At 41.3% G+C, this 16,669-nt stretch overlaps 1 protein-coding gene across 10 annotated transcripts; it reads left to right on the top strand.

The window, feature by feature from the left end:
* The first annotated feature begins 30 nt into the window (after positions 1-30).
* On the top strand, positions 31-16,669 carry TMEM183A (transmembrane protein 183A). 10 transcript variants are annotated; one of them, XM_073217133.1, is made up of 9 exons: positions 33-229; positions 470-559; positions 1,342-1,509; positions 7,790-7,946; positions 8,849-9,029; positions 11,439-11,519; positions 13,066-13,221; positions 14,641-14,801; positions 16,327-16,669. In XM_073217133.1, exons 1-9 carry the CDS (start codon positions 121-123, stop codon positions 16,430-16,432), a joined length of 1,209 nt encoding a protein of 402 aa, XP_073073234.1. In that variant the 5' UTR covers positions 33-120; the 3' UTR covers positions 16,433-16,669. The 10 variants fall into 10 exon arrangements, 9 of the variants coding, with proteins under 9 accessions (XP_036871214.1, XP_036871212.1, XP_073073234.1 ...); XM_073217132.1 differs by having other exon boundaries at positions 7,787-7,946; XM_073217134.1 differs by lacking the exon at positions 16,327-16,669 and adding an exon at positions 15,116-15,399 and having other exon boundaries at positions 34-229; positions 7,787-7,946.

The raw sequence follows: 16,669 nt of genomic DNA, 5'->3' as shown, positions 1-16,669 counted from the left end.
CCAACGCGACGCGGAGCCTGGCCTAAATTCTCGCGAGAGCTGCGAACTCCCGTGCGGGATGGCCGCGGAGCCAGGCGGGGCTGGTCTGCGGCTCCCGGGGCCGGCTCTCCGCCCCGAGGCATGGCCCGGGGTCCCGGCCCGCTAGGCCGGCCTCGCCCCGACACGGTAGCCATGCCCAAGAGAGGGAAGCGACTTAAGTTCCGGGCCCACGACGCCTGCTCTGGGCGAGGTGGGCGAGGGGGCGGGGGCGTTGAAGGGCTTGCGGCCGGCGGCCGGGAGGGGGCTGGAGAGCGCCGAGCGCGCGCTGAGGCCCCGCGGTGGGAGGGCGGCTGGGGCCGGGGACCGGCGGGCAGCCGGAGGACGCGGTGGGAGGGCGGCTGGGGCCGGGGACCGGCGGGCAGCCGGAGGACGCGGTGGGAGGGACGCTGAAGAGAAAAGGCCTGTTTTGAGGACTGGTGCTGTGTTTCAGTGACGGTGGCGGATTATGCCAACTCGGATCCGGCCGTCGTGAGGTCTGGGCGGGTGAAGAAAGCCGTCGCCAATGCCGTACAGCAGGAAGGTAGGCTTCCAGCCAGTCTTTTAAGACTCAGGCCAGGAAGATAGAACCGGGTGTTTTATTTTCCTGGGATTCCGCTTCAGTGTTTGTCTTGCAGTCATTGGCACCTTCCCATAAACGTGTTTACTCTCATACATTGGGGGAAGGGGAGGATTAGCCAAGGTGGCAGGCAGTTCCTGTTGCAGAACTGTTTCGAGTCTTTGCATTAAAACAAAACAACCTTTGCGTACCTTTCTGTGGTTTCCACTGATTTCTTTGTGGTTAGTAGTCTTTCTCCTCTAGTTCACATATATTCTTCACTTACGCTGCAGTTTGCTACTTTACATAATATTCTTTTCCTTTTCCCACGCTTCTCTTTGAAGCCTTTTAGTCACAGACAGGTCTTGGGACTCGTATTTTTATGACATCTATTTTCTCCTGCCCCAGAACAGGGTTAAAATCGGATCAACTTTCAAACATTGCTCCTGAGAATTGATGCAAATGTGAATAGCACTCACCTTGTGTGTTTTATCTGGTAGGGTTTATAGTGGAAGAACAATGTACCCCCTTTTTCTTCAGGTCTGAAGTTGGCGCTTCTAAGGAGTCAGTTTTTGCAACTTTGGAGTCAGTTTGCCTATTGCTTTACAATTTTTGTATTTAAAATGCTAAAATTTATTTTTAAATTCTCAGCTTTCTTTAGCAGTCACACTGCTTTTTTTTTTTTTTCCTTCCTTTCCCTCAGCTTCAGCTGTTTGTATTTCTGGATGGGCCTCTGCCATCTCATTTCTCCCCTTACTTTCTTCTAGTAAAATCTCTTTGTGGCTTGGAAGCCTCCCAGGTTCCTGCAGTGGAAGCCTTTGCCGGGACCGGTGAGCCCTGTGACATCATCGACAGCAGTGATGAGATGGATGCCCAGGAGGAGAGCTTCCATGAGAGAACCATCTCCAGAAAAAAGAAAAGCAAGAGGCACAAAGGTATAGGGCCTGCTCTCTTTTGGACTGTTGGCCAGTCTGTGGTGACAGCTTGAAGCTGGCACTTTTCTCAGTAGCATAAGAGGCCACACCAGTGGACAGCCAGAGTTTAGATCCTAGTAGTGGGTCAGGGGTTACTATACCAGAGCTTTCTGCTTTTGTCTAGATATGAGAGGAATGGGAATTGGTAAGTCACTTGATAGACATCTGAAGCTGTGAACTCAGGCTGTTCATTGAGAACTTGTCATTTTCAGTTAAAAACCCATATAGATTTCCATGGGCACCATGGACACAACAAGCTTTTGCATTTCTGCATTTCTGAATGTGCAAGGAAACTTGAAATATGACAAAAAAATATTTTCTCAAGTATATGGATTATAAATAACCAGTTTCACTTCAACTAAAGGTAGACGTTACGGACTTTTGAGTGCGTTTCAGTTACTCATGCTTGCTTTATGTCTAATAGGTATTGTGGGAAATAGAAAAGTATGTGATATTCATATCTTGATAAAACTCACACAAATGAAACAAAGATAACAGTATGTAATGTTCCAAACTATCATTCAGTGGTTTTCTCAAGATGTAATGAATCAGACCCTCCTGGGGTAGAGTCCAGAATAGCTGTAGTTGAAGACAAAGTGGTTCCGATAATCAGAGTTAGGGGGAAGCTACTGTAATAAATGATACGTTAAGTTTTGGTTTCAGATCTACCAGAACTTTCACCTGTACTTGAGAGTCAAGATGACAGATATTTTGTATTAGTTAAAATATATTGAAATAATAAATTAATGAACTGACAGTACTTTGCAGTTATACCACTTACAGTCAGTGATGCTACTCTTTTCCAGAACCCCCAAATTCATGTTGACATTCCTCACACTTCTTTGTTGTTTAATTTCTCACTTGGAATCCCTATTCATCATCACCATTCTGTTAGAGATATATTTATCTTGGCTTGTTTTTTTTTTTCCCACAGAATGGCTTACAGATTTTTTAAACATCTTTATTAAGATAAAACTCACTCCTTTAATATGTACAATTTAGTAGGTTTAGTGTGTTCACAGAGTTCACAGCTATAAACATGATTTAAGTTTAGAACATTTCTATCACTCCAGGCCTATTAGTATCATTTCTCATCCCTCAACCCAACTCCCACCCCACCAGCAGCTGCTAATCTACTTTCTCTAGATTTGCCTATTCTGAACATTTCATATAAATGGAATCATATAATAAGTGGTCTTTTGTGTCTAGCTTCTTTCACTTGGCATAATGTTTTCAAGGATCATCCGTATTGTAGCATGTATCAATACTTCATTGTTTTTTATTGCTTTTTATTTGGCTATTATGAATAATATTGCTGTGACATGTGATGGACAAGTTTTTGTGTGGACATACATTTTCATTTCTGTTGGATAAGAGTGAAATTGCTGGATCCTGTGGTAACTCTGTATTTAGCATTTTGAGTAATTGTCAAACTCTTTTCTGAACTTGACATTTTATATTCCCACCAGCAATGTCTGAAGATTCCAGTTTCTACACATCTTTGCCAACACTTAGTATTGTCTGACCTTTTAAATTATAGCTCTCCTAGTGGATGTAAAGTGGTGTCTCTTTGTTTTGATTTGCATTTCTCATGGCTAATTATGTTGAACATGTGGCTATTGGCCATTTGTGTATTTTCTTTGGAGAAATGTTCAAATCTCTTGTCCATTTTTAAATTGGACAATTTAAGTACTGAGTTGTAAGAATTCTTTTTATATTCAGGATACCATTCACCTATTAGATACGTGATTTGTTGCTTGTAAACCCTTTAACTATAATTCATTTTTTTTTTTTGAGAGGGCATCTCTCATTTATTGATCAAACGGTTGTTAACAACAAAAAAATTCTGTATAGGGGGGTCAATGCTCAATGCACAATCATTAATCCATCTCAAGCCTAATTCTCGTCAGTCTCCAATCTTCTGAAGCATAACGAACAAGTTCTTACATGGTGAACAAATTCTTACATAGTGAGTAAGTTCTTACATGGTGAACAGTGCAAGGGCATTCATTCATCACAGAAACTTACGGTTTTGATCACGCATTATGAACTATAAACAATCAGGTCAAATATGAATATTCGTTTGATTTTTATACTTGATTTATATGTGGATCCCACATTTCTCCCTTTATTATTATTATTATTTTTTATTTTTAATAAAATGCTGAAGTGGTAGGTAGATGCAAGATAAAGGTAGAAAACATAGTTTAGTGTTGTAAGAGAGCAATTGTAGATGATCATGTGTGTGCCTGTAGACTATGTGCTAATCCAAGCTAGGCAAGGGCAATAAAACATCCGCGGGTGCAGAAGCTTTCTCTCAAAATGGGCGGGGGGTGGTGAGGTTCTAAGCTTCACCACTGTTGTTCCCCGATTTCTCACCTGATGGCCCCCCTGCGACTGTGCCTGTCTTAGGTTGTTCCTCCCTTGAGGAATCTTACCCGTCTCTGGCTAACCAGTCATCTTCCGGGGCCACACAGGGAGATGTAAAGTTGGTAAGTGAGAGAGAAGCCATATTGTTTGAAAAGGTTAGCTTTTTACTTCTTTGCAGATTTATGCCCTGTGGCTTCTATGCCCAGCACTTGTCTCGAGGTATCTTTACCACCTGGAGGAATTATGATGTTCGGTAGATTCGATATGAGGCACGAATTCTATTTAAGGGTTGTAATTAGGAAGGAAGAAGAAAAGCTATAGAGGTAGCATATGGAAGAAAACATGGGAGGATTGATTATTTCTTTGACATATCTTCTTGTAGAGTACCTTAAGCATGTATAGGTTTTAAACTACTAACTAACTTGCGCACACATATTAACATAATAGGAATATGGTGACATAAACAAAGCAAATCTATAATTACCAGCCATCTCCAGTGAAGCCAAGAAAACCATTTAGGCACCGTAGGCATTTGTGAAAATTTGTCTATGATATGATGGATATTGTCCAACTGTACTTGAACAGTCTGAGAGAAATCAGACAAAATTAAAGTAACCCATTTCTGGGATCTGTTCATACCCCATATGTTCTTTTAACCGTAGATAGTCTATAGTCGTAAGATTTTGGAGCGCTACAACTTGCACCCCTCCCAACTCCTGGTTGAGTTCCAACAGTACAGATCCAGTCAAATTCGTTGTCTCACTGTATGCACATGCCAGCCTAGACATCTCCCTCCTCATTCCTATGGCAAGTCCAGGAGACGGTGGGATGGACGCAGCCACAACCGCAGCATCGCCCGGATCCCTGTGGAGGCTTTTTGATGATCATCCCCCGGCACTAGTCCTCCAGAGAGTGCTGATGCTTCCGGGTTCATTTTCTGGGTAGCCAAGCTAGGCCTTGATCTTCTGCATAAAAACAGACCCTTTGCCCACACTTTGACATGCCCTCTCTACCACTGTAGAACTCATTGGAGGTTAGCACACAGGAACTGCTTTTTTTTTTATTTTTTTATTTTTTTTATTTTTATTAAGAGAAAGTAATATTATTAGAAAAGAGTACCTCCATAGCTGATCATCTGACACCCTTTAAGTGATCAAAAATTAAGGATATTTAAAGCATGCGTTAATCTTTGATTTACCAATAGTTTCATCCTATCAAGGAGTAATCCCCCTTTTCTTTCTTTCTTTTTTTTTTATTAATCTTTAATCTACACTTACATGAAGAATACTATGTTTACTATGCTCTCCCCTATACCAGGTCCCCCCTAAAAACCACATTACAGTCACTGTCCATCAGCATAGCAAAATGTTGTAGAATCACCACTTGTCCTCTCTGTGTTATACAGCCATCCCTCCCCTTTCTCCCTCCCCCCCATGCATGCTAATCTTAATACCCCCTTTCTTCTTCCCCCCCCTTATCCCTCCCTGCCCACCCATCCTCCCCAGTTCCTTTCCCTTTGGTACCTGTTAGTCCATTTTTGGATTCTGTAATTCTGCTGCTGTTTTGTTCCTTCAGTTTTTCCTTTGTTCTTATACTCCTCAGATGAGTGAAATCGTTTGGTATTTCTCTTTCTCCGCTTGGCTTATTTCACTGAGCATAATAGTCTCCAGCTCTATCCATGTTGCTGCAAATGGTAGGATTTTCCCTCTTCTTATGGCTGAGTAGTATTCCATTGTGTATATGTACCAAATCTTCTTTATCCATTCATCTACCGATGGACATTTAGGTTGCTTCCAATTCTTGGCTATTGTAAATAGTGCTGTGATAAACATAGGGGTGCATCTGTCTTTCTCAAACTTGATTGCTGAGAGTGGTAAATTCCTAGGAGTGGAATTCGTGGGTCAAATGGTTATAATTCATTTTTTATTCCCTTGCTCCACTTACTACCATTAGGGTCCATCATTCTAGTCAAACTGGTCTTTTTCTTTTTCTTTCTTTCTTTTAGCTTCTTTTTAATGAAACATAAACAAAAGAAGAGAGGATAGTATAGTGAGTCCCATTTAGCCGTTACCCAGACTCAACAGTTACCAACTCATGGCCAGTTTTGTTTTAACCACTACTCCCCTACTCCCCATCCCACCACATACACACTGGCTTATATTGAAACAGTTTCCAGATATCCTATTATTTTCTCTGTAAATATTATGGTGGTTATTTACAAAAGGCAAATGCCCTTGAAAAAAAATTTTTTTAACTCACGTTCAAAAAAAGTTAACAGTTGATTTCTCAGTATCATCAGAATCTAGTTAGACATCTCTGTTTATTGTCCTCACGTGTGTTTTGTTTTCTAAGTATCTGTGCCTCATGTTAAGTGTTTATTTCACTTGGAATACTTTTCTGTCTAACCTATGCCTATTAAAATTCTTTATGTTCTCATGGCTTATCTCCATGAAACCTTCCTTTACTGATTGCATTTCCTACATTTTGAAATTTCCTAATAATTATGTTTAAAACACCAGCAATTCTTCAATAATTACTGAATTTTGTCCCTAAAGATGGTCTGTTTTGGTAACACTGCTTTTAGAAGTCCTGAAGGATATCAGTGGAGAAAATTCTGACAAGTCTTTTGCTTTCTCTTTCAGAGAGAGATTATTGTTGGAGAACTTGAGGCCCAAACATAGTAGACTGAGCCTTAATGGTTACTGGACATTACAAGAAAGGATAAGAATAAGAAAAGAGGATGTTGTCCTAGAGGCATTGGTCTCTTATGAAAAACCTAGTGCAAGAACCTGATTGAGTCATAGAGCTGCCAGAAGCACTTAGAAAAGCAGAGGCAGTTTGCGGGAGGTGGTGTAGGGGCTTTTTGCCCAGCAAAGAGAAGAAAGCTGGTTTTCGCATAGCTCTATGAGTAGGTCTGAATTAAAGGTTAGGGTTATGGTTACCCAGATTCAGGTATCCTTATACTGAGTTAGTACTTGAACCTGAGATATATAGTGATGTCAGGGCCAAGAGAATAAACACTAAGGAGGCCTGAAGGAGGAGGTTGGGATACACAGTTTCCAGGTACATTCAGTTCCCTTTCATCATGTGTCAACCAGGTCATTTTATCTGTGTGCTGAGTGCCCTGCCTGTCTGCCATAGGTTTAGAAACACTAAAACATTGTGGTAAATACAATTTAATTGAGTACAAGTAGTGTAATAAATTATACTAGTAGTGTAAATAGTTTTGTCATCATTGTAGGTAGCCTCCAAAATGTGTATTTTATATGAATACAGAATATCTTTGAATATTCAATGTATGGCCAGGTTCATAGGTCAAACTGATAATGACAGGGAGAAACTAGAAGGAAGGAAATGTGTCTACAGGCAGTGATTGGGTAATGAAAGTACACTGTAACTTACCTGGTTTTTTAGTTTGTACTTTGAGGTTTCCTCATACCACCTTAAAACCAGTTTTGTTTTTTAAATGACTGAACTGAAGAAAGTGTTTGGTGGAATGGGGACTGCCGGGAAACCAAGAGCAGAGTTTATTGGGCAAAGCTGGAATTTGTATTTGGAGTCCGAAACCTGGCTTCTGTTTCCCTTGACGAGGAGACAGTGCTCTGTTTTCTTGCTGGTAAAATGGGCATAGTAATATTTTCCTTATTTCCACTGAAGAATTATTAGAGCTGAATTTCACCTGGACAGCAGGAAGCAAAAGTTCCCAGCAGCTAGAATGAGCAGGAAGTGATGAGTGTGAGAGGCTTCCTTGGACCTACTTAAAACCGTTTTCTTAACAGGCAGGGTCTGGGAGAATTGAAATGATTGGGGATCTTTAGATATGTGTATATTAGAAGGTCAAAGTTTATAATTCTGTTTTCTGTTTCAGAAGACCTGGAGGGGGCTGGTGGAGAAGAGTATCCCATGGATATCTGGTTATTGCTGGCCTCCTATATCCGTCCTGAGGACATTGTGAATTTTTCCCTGATTTGTAAGAAGGCCTGGACTGTCACTTGCACTGCTGCCTTTTGGACCAGGTTGTACCGAAGGTGCGGCCACAGAGCACTCACTCTGTTGTCTGTGTTGCTGATTTCATTGCAGTTTGGGATTTGGAGCTGCTCCCTGGATGGTGACCTCTTTTTACTTTCTCTTCTCTGTGCCTGGGCATGAGTCTGCCTTTGGACTCTGAGCCCCTCTCTAATTTAAAATTGATACTATTAATTCATCCAGGTAATTGTCTTCCCTATGTTGTCACCTCCCCCCATTCAGCAAAAAGCCTTTTCTTCAGGTTTCAAACAGAACTGTGACTTTTCTTCAGAGGTTTACTTTAGCCAGAATTTTCAAAAGCTAGAGATGCTCTCTCCTCACCTTTCAGCTGGATTAGTTGTCTCTTAGGTTTGCCGGTCATCTTGAAGTTTCGTAGTTTTTGTACTTTGGCTGCTGTATGTATAGTGGTATTGAGGAGCGAGTGAATGATATAATGAGTAAGGCTGGCATTTGCTCCTGGGTGCAGAAGTGCGGGAAGGATATGGTGGGAAGGGATATTGAGGTAGCGGGGAGTAGAAACTTGGTGAGACATGGGACAGTAGAACCTGGTGGCTCTTCCCCAGTACAGGTTCTTTTTGAGCAACTGAAGTCTGTTGTACTGGTATGAAGTTAGAGATTCACCCTTTTTTAGAGTGAAATAGGATTTAAAAATTATAAAAGTGTGGAGAAGTGCAGGATGACAAGGTATATATAAATTGGATTTTGCATAGCAAAGAAGCAGAAGTTGTGATAAGTGGAGGGGGTGGTGATTTGTGTGTATGAGAGCGAGCACAGGGGACAACTCCTAACTGCTGGCCAGTGGAGTAGTGCAGCCAGGTTCATACAGAGACAGGAGTCCTAGGAGTCTGACCTAGCCCAGGAAAGACAGGTCACATATTGGTAGGAGTAATGTGTCATGTTTCAGGCACTACACGCTGGATGCCTCTCTGCCTTTGCGCCTGCGACCAGAGTCAATGGAGAAGCTGCGCTGTCTCCGGGCCTGTGTGATCCGATCTCTGTACCATATGTATGAGCCATTTGCTGCTCGAATCTCCAAGAATCCAGCCATTCCAGAAAGCACTCCCAGCACATTAAAGAACTCCAAAGTAAGTGAGAGCCTTGGGGTTTAACTAACAGACTCTCGTATGGTGGACCTGTTATCATGGCGTCTGTCCAGCTTCCTTGATGGGGGAGGGTTAGGGCTGTAGGTACCAGGCTGCTAGGCGACTCAGTAACTTCTAGGACTTGGGTTCCACGTCTCCACGACATTCTTGCTGTGCTGGGCTGGCTTATGTTTATCTTTACCCTAATACTTTTTGTGCTTTTGGCATATTCCTATTGTCTTTATTTTAATTACTTTTCATGCATTATACAAGGGACCACTCCAGATGGTTTCGATAGTTTGGGCCAGGAGGAGCACCACTCAAACGGCAGACGTAAACTGTAATTCTTGAAAGGTGCTTTAAATCAGGGTACAAATATATAACCTGAACAGTTTACTAATTTTCTCTTTCTAATGTGACCTTGACATCTGGGATTCCCCTTTCTTGTTGACTCCTTGAAAGAGTCTGGTGTAGACTTTACTACTTAGCATGTGCTAAGTATCCACTATTGCCAGGCTCTGGAGTGGGTCATTTCAGAGACTGTAAGGTCCTTCCACTCAGAGACTTCAGTTCTCCAAAATTCTTCCTGTAGTCTGGGCTATTTCTTGTATCTCAGGATTTCCCTGGTGGTCTATATTCATACATTGTAAGTTTCTGGCATCTTCTGATTTGTAAATAGGTCTATTAGCCTTTGGTCCATTCTCTCATTTTCTCCTCCGTAAGGCCACATCTAGTGAATGCACCTTTGCCAAGCTAGACGAGTGGAGCAGACATGGTTATTTAAGCCAGTTGATGTCTTTATTCTTTTTTTCATTTGACCATTGTCTAAATTTGTATCTTTTGAGTTTGTGGGTAATCTTTGTTCCTCTGAACCAAAAATCTGCTGTTCTCTAGAACTTCCTATTATCTTGAATTTTGTTTTTCTGCTTTGGCTATTATATGATTCTTCTTCCCTAGTTTAGGTCTAGTATTCTACCTGACACACATCGATTAAAAGGGTACTGAAGAATTCAGGATTATCAAGGTTGCACCCAGGGTTGCAAACTGAGGTGGTCAGGCCATTCGCTGAGCTCAGCTTAATATCATGCTGGCTGGTGGATTTAGAGCAGGAGTAGAATGCTGGGCAGGTAGAAGTTCACCGAGCAGCTGCTTCATCTTGTAATGTGGGAGGACAGTATATCACCTCACATGGACAGTTTCTCTCCCCAGAAATCTTTGATAGTATCAGACTAACTGTGGTGAGGTGGGCTAACCATGCCAGGTGTGGCTCCGTCGCTGGGAGTAGAGCAGCATTGGGCAAACTCCTCATGCTTGACACATCCTAGCGGCTCCAGTGCGCAATGCAGGTGCTACTGCCTAAATCTGATACCCATGTCTTCATAGCTTGTCACTGTGTATTAATTTTTAAAAAGTGGTCTATAAAAAGCCAAGGTGGTGATAACTAAGGTCTTAACCTAGATAGTAAGCCCCTGCCTCTTGGCTGTTTCTTCTGTGCCTTGTTAGAGATATTCTGAAGAGGATGTGGGGCCTGCAGTGGCAGGAGTCCCATGCATGGCCTTGCCACTTGCATAACCCCAATCGCATGGCATTCAGGGAGTTGCCGGCATGCTAAAGGAAGTTGTCCTGTGTTCCTGGACTCCAGCTTTTCGTATTTGATTCTCCCTCTCTCTCTTTCCAGTAGCATAGCTTGTGTGGGACTGGAGCCGTTGTGATGGCAGCAGAAGTGTTTGCCCCTTAAAGCCAAGCCCATTATTTTTGATGGAACAGCAGGACGTACAGGGCATGTCTGAAGGGCAGGACAGCTGGCACGGCGGACGACCCACCCCTTGTCCCCTGGGAGGTACTTGACTTCTTGTGTTAACCCTAGCTGTAGCCTGACTTTCATTGAGGGGCTTACTCTAGACTGAATTCAGCCCAGCTCTGTAGTTTCCACACCGGCTGTCTGCTCCCAGAAGGTCCTGAGAGGCTTGCTCCTGTTATAGGGCGGCTGTCTCTGCCTGCCTCACGGCTTTATTACCATCTTGCCTGGCGGCTACTGGTTGTCCTTGGATTTTAATATAGTGGAGTGGCCTGCTGAATCAGAGAATGCCCCAGTCTCTAGAGACCGTGTTTTTGTCTTTAAAGATGAGAACAATAGGGGTTGACCTCAGCAGTGTCTGAGGTTGATTTATATTGGTCCCTCTTCTCTTTGTGGAATAGCCCTGGGATCATCTCTTTTCATGCTGCACCAGTGTCAAAGTGGGAGGGTGTCTATCTGTGCCAAAGTAAAATGTCAGCATTGGGACTATGGCTGGCTTTAGAGCGGTCAAACAGAAAGGTTTTTGCTGATTATTTTTTGTTACCTTATTTTGATTTTTTTTCTTTTCTGTCTCTTACTTATTTTTGGTTTGTTTTATTTTTATTTTCTTATAGTGCTTACTTTTCTGGTGCAGAAAGATAGTTGGGAGCAGACAGGAACCAATGTGGGAATTCAACTTCAAGTTCAAAAAACAGGTATGTAGTTGTCTTATCAGGTAATATCCTGTTCTAATTTCACTAGGCATAAGATTGCCTTATCAAAAACAAATAATAAACCCAAAACTTATAATGTCATGAAAAGAAAAAGGAGGAACTATTCTATATGAAAGAGGCACAAAGATATATAGCTTAATATAGGACTAAAACTTTAATGGATCCTAGATCGGGTAACAAAGAGCCATAAAAGACATTCTGAGACAATTGAAGAAATTTGAATATGCTGTGAAGATGATATGAAATTACTATTTATTTTCTTAGATACGATAATGTTGTACGTAAGTGTGTTTATTTATGCTGAATAGTGGTGGAGGGTCACTGTTATTTTCAAATGGCTTAGAACCCCTTCCCCCATAGTGCATGTGGTGTGTGTGTGTGTGTGTGTGTGTGTGTGTGTGTGTGTGTGTGTGTATAAAATAAGGTGGGGGGAGAGAAAGCAAAATACATAATGGTAGAGGATATGTGGTTTATTGCATTATTTTGTTAACTTTTCTATATATTTGAAGACATTTTAAAAGTGGGAAAAAGGGGAAAACTTGTTGTAACAATGTACTGAGGTTATTTGCCTACAAATTATTTTGTTGTTCAAAGCAAGTATATTTGTAAACAACAATAATTTATATGGTTTTATGTCTCAGGCAGTTGAGGGACACCATAAATTGAGGGACTGCCTCTGTTTAGAAGAAGAGTAGATCCTGTTCCATCCCTGTCTCTGCCTTTTGCTTGCACTGGACCTGAGATCTTGGCCACAGGGTTTTGCTTATCTTTACTTTTCATTAGCTTCCTTTCTTTCTTCTGTCTCCCTTACTTAGTATCTCACTGAGGAGACACATTACACATAGTTAACTATCCCACATTAGTTACAGACAAGTTTTTAATTAAAGCAGATAAAATATATATTTTAAAAACATGGTTCTAGGGAAGAATTTTGGCTCTGATCATTTGCTTTTAATAAGATGTCCACAATCTGTGGTATCCATTAGACATTGGTAGAATCCACTATAGGACCTTTATTAGTGGTATATAAGCTGAGACCAGAATTACTGCAGGAAAGTGAATGCTGAGATTTTCCTAGTTCTGAGACTTGTGACTCTTTGTTTTATAGTGCCTTGAATTAGATGGCCACTTCTGCTTCCATCCCGTTTGTGCAGCAGATGTTCTTTAGAGTCTGACAAGTCACAGGGAATTTGCAGTCTTTTAAACATCAGAGGGCCTCTGATAGAGCTCTAAATTTCCATTTCTTGCCAGATGGCAGGGAATACCATTTAAATGAAGCATACACCCACTGCCACATTGCCCATCCAAATGTATTTCCCCTGCTTTCAAAGGGCAGGTTTTCCTTGATCTGTATAGAAACATATATAAACAAATTAATACATACATGTGTATTATATATACAAAGGGAGAGGAAAAGTCAAAAATGGATCTCAATAGCTTTACTTCAGCCATAGGATTTTTATTGGTGGAGTCTTAGTACCACGAATGTTTCATCTAAGATATTAGGGTAATTCTCAGTTCTCTTTAGTCCCCTAGATTAAAGAGCAAGTGTGTGGGAGGGTTGCAGCCTCCAATTCAGTACGAAGATGTTCACACCAACCCAGACCAGGACTGCTGCCTACTACAGGTCACCACCCTCAATTTCATCTTTATTCCAATTGTCATGGGAATGATATTTACCCTGGTAAGTGGCCATGAAATGTCATCCTCAGCTCTTTCATAGACTCTCACTATACTTAGGATTTGAAAGAAAACTGTTATCAATAAAAAGTCTGAAAGTAGATTTGTATATTAGGAACACAGAGATTTGTAGAGAAGTCAGTCACATCTGAGGATTTACTTCTGTTTCCTTTACAGTAAAGGGAACGTTCTGCATCTCCTTTATAGCGATCATTAATGTTTAAGAAACATTATCCTGTTAGTGACTAATGGTGAGGCTTATGTGCGAGCTCTGTATGTCAGGACCTTGAGGCATGTGTGTGGTATCCTATATGGAATATCAAAATGTGGGGTGGCAGCTCTGTCCCTTGTGCAATGCTCTGACTATTCAAGGCTTAACTGAGAATTACATTAGTAAACCATTTGGCATATTTTCCAGGTTTTTAAAATTTTTAACTGGATTGGCAACTAGAGAGTTCATGTAGTCTGTCTTCTCTGTCTTTTATGTTTATGTTCAGAGATATGTGGGGACACCCCCTCCTAATTGAAAATAACTTTATTCTTTTTTAATATAAAATAACTGTATGCTTCATGTGAAGAGTCTAAATAATACATGAATGCATTGAGAAAGTAAAGGTGACTTAGACTTCCACTGTCTTGTAACTGCAGTTACCCTCTTGGGAACTGTTCTTTAATGTGCCTGTTAATATTTACATGTGCACATACACACTCTCTCACATGATTTCGTATGAATAAGACCATGTCCTACATGCTGTCGTTACTGGAGGTACCTCTCTCTCTAGGTTAAGCCACTCTAATGACCTAGTTGTATGCTCATACTCCATGTACTGCATGTTCATGCAATTCTATACAGACCTACATATACATGAACACATGCTGTTCAGGTTCCTGGGGCTCCTGTTAGGGGAAGGAGAGGGATTGATTTGGGGAAAAACAATTATGATTTGTAGACATATTTTCATGTAACAATTTGTATTTGAAAGGAGAAACCTGGCCCTATTTTCTAAGTTAAACCCCATTTGGTGCTATTGATTTACAAAAAGTATAATCAGATGTATGTTTCATGCATCTTACTTGAATTGCTCAACAATATCTCATCAAAGTCCCGTCAAGTCATCTCTTACAGCTCTAATCCAGTTTTTAAAACTGGCTTTAGTGGTAGTCTGTGTGTATGTATTCTAATTTATTCAGCCATGTGAGAGACTTTCTTTAGCATAGTTTGAATGTAAGAAGATAAAATCACCCTTAATTTTTTATATCTTGGTAAAGGTATATTATATTATGTATTAGTATCATCTCTTAGAGATTATCTCGTGGCCTTAAATTTATTTTCTAAATTTTGTCTCGGCTGTCTCATTTCACAGTGAGCCATAGGAAAACAGGGTTGTTTAATTTGGGTAATGAATTTGCTTTTCCCTCTCAGTTTACTATCAATGTGAGCACGGACATGCGGCATCATCGAGTGAGACTCGTGTTCCAAGACACTCCTGTCCATGCTGGTCGGAAACTGCGCAGTGAGCAGGGTGTGCAAGTCATCCTGGACCCAGTGCACAGCGTCCGACTCTTTGACTGGTGGCATCCTCAGTATCCGTTCTCCCTGAGAGCGTAGTTCCTGCTTCCCGTCCCGAGGGCAGCCCTGAGCTAGGCCAGTCCATTAGTGATCAGATTCCAGTTTGGAGGGGTGGCTGGGTTGTATATCTGGTTAGTCATACACATGCTGTTCAGGTTCCTGGGGCTCCTGTTAGGGGAAGGAGAGGGATTGAATTGGGGGAAAAAATTATGATTTATAAACATATTTTCATGTAACAATTTGTATTTGAAAGGAGAAACCTGGCCCTATTTTCTAAGTTAAACCCCATTTGGTGCTATTGAGTTTGTTCCTTATTCTTTTATCCCAGCAAAAATGGATTATCTTGCTCTAGGGAAAAATTAAACTCCTGAATCTCCAGACCAGGAGCGTCAGCATCCCTTATGGACCAGAGGAACCTCAGAGGCCTAACAGTGTTGCTCTTGTTGTTCCCAGTGTAGCTGCCCCTCAAATTCACATGGATGTTTTCTCCCTTTACCCTTCCTCAGAAATAAAGCAGGTAACAGGGTTTTCAGAATCTTACAAGAATAACTTGTGTATCTTTCTTTAAAAATAATTTTTGGATATTTATCGCATAAAAGTCTTTTTGCTGATTGTGAGTTTTAGGTATTTTTTTGCATGAGGCTGATGGTGATGACAATAACTTTATGCCCTTGGTACTATACCAGGAACTTTATGTAAAAGCTCTCATTCTCACAACCCTGCAAGGTGGATGATTCTATTGGCATTCTGTGGTTGAGAGAACTGAATCAGTGACTCACTCAAGGCCATTCACATCCATGAAATGGCGGAGCCAGATTCTGGCCTGGCCTTTTGCTGTACCCCAGTTAAAAAGGTCAGTCATTTTTCTTGTGGTAGATGGTGGCAAAAGGAGTAGGCAGGATGTACATAGATAAAAAAGTAAAAAGGTGGCTAAAAATTTGTGGTATACCTTACTGCTTCTCAGCCTAAAAGGTATGTAAGGTTGATGAAGGGTCTTTTAAATATCTGTTTCTAAGTAAAATGTAGAACAGTCCAAGAAAATTACTGCAGGAAGGATAGTGACATTTTCACTGAATTGTTAGAAAGGCATTTATTATGCTGGAGGTTATTAGAAAAAAATCCCATATTGAAACCAGCCTCCTGAATTATAAGCATTTAGTGACTTTGCTCTGCCCTGTGCTGCCTGTTGTCCTGTGTGTCTACAGAAACCTGGCCCTTTGTCCCTGAGGAAATGCTGATGTCCTGTTGGTCAGAGGACTCACTGTAGCTGGTGTACTACTATGAGAAGAGACTCGTGGGTGGGTCGTTTCACTTCTTGTTTTTGCTGACAGGATAAGCTTGCTCACTGTTTGTCATCCCCCTCACCCCACCCCAGATTAGCCAAGACCTGGGTATTAGTTGATGTTGCAATGAGGTGGACATTAAGAAGATACTCTTTAAACACAAAAATCTGTGGGGGCGGTTATTATCATGAGCCAAGCTGCTAAATTAGTGTGTTGTTTTTTCCTTATCATCTTGCCTGCCTGCTGATGTTTAAAGAATATTCTTAGGAAGCATTTGCTTAATATTGCTGCTTACAGCTAACGTTTCCAGCACTGAGGGTGAACCAAAGCTATTCTTACAGAAAGTGAGCCTGGGTCAGTGAAAAACAAATTTGGGCATTTAAATGATAAAAACAACCAAACAACCCAAGGACAATAAACACCTTGCAGATCCCTACAATGGAAAGTTGCCTCTTTGAGGCCAGAAGAGAGAAACGTGGAGTTCCTAGTTCCCTGAACTCAAGATCCTGTGGAGCAGGTGGGAGGTGGGTGGTTATGTTCCCCATTTAGGACCTTTAAAATGGGAGTGAAATAAATTTGGCTTAATATCTGTGTTTGTA

The sequence above is a fragment of the Manis javanica genome, chromosome 11 (assembly GCF_040802235.1).
Source record: "Manis javanica isolate MJ-LG chromosome 11, MJ_LKY, whole genome shotgun sequence".
NCBI classification, from domain to species: domain Eukaryota; kingdom Metazoa; phylum Chordata; class Mammalia; order Pholidota; family Manidae; genus Manis; species Manis javanica.
Note: the sequence above shows the minus strand (reverse complement) of the source record. Positions and strands in the feature narration are given on the sequence as shown.

Excerpts from the sequence above, each read along its gene's own strand:
- TMEM183A (XM_073217132.1), top strand. The coding sequence starts at position 121 with ATGGCCCGGGGTCCCGGCCCGCTAGGCCGGCCTCGCCCCGACACGGTA. Across the intron at positions 230-469 it reads CGACGCCTGCTCTGGGCGAG|TGACGGTGGCGGATTATGCC; the intron begins GTGGGCGAGGGG and ends GCTGTGTTTCAG. Across the intron at positions 11,520-13,065 it reads ACTTCAAGTTCAAAAAACAG|TCCCCTAGATTAAAGAGCAA; the intron begins GTATGTAGTTGT and ends AGTTCTCTTTAG.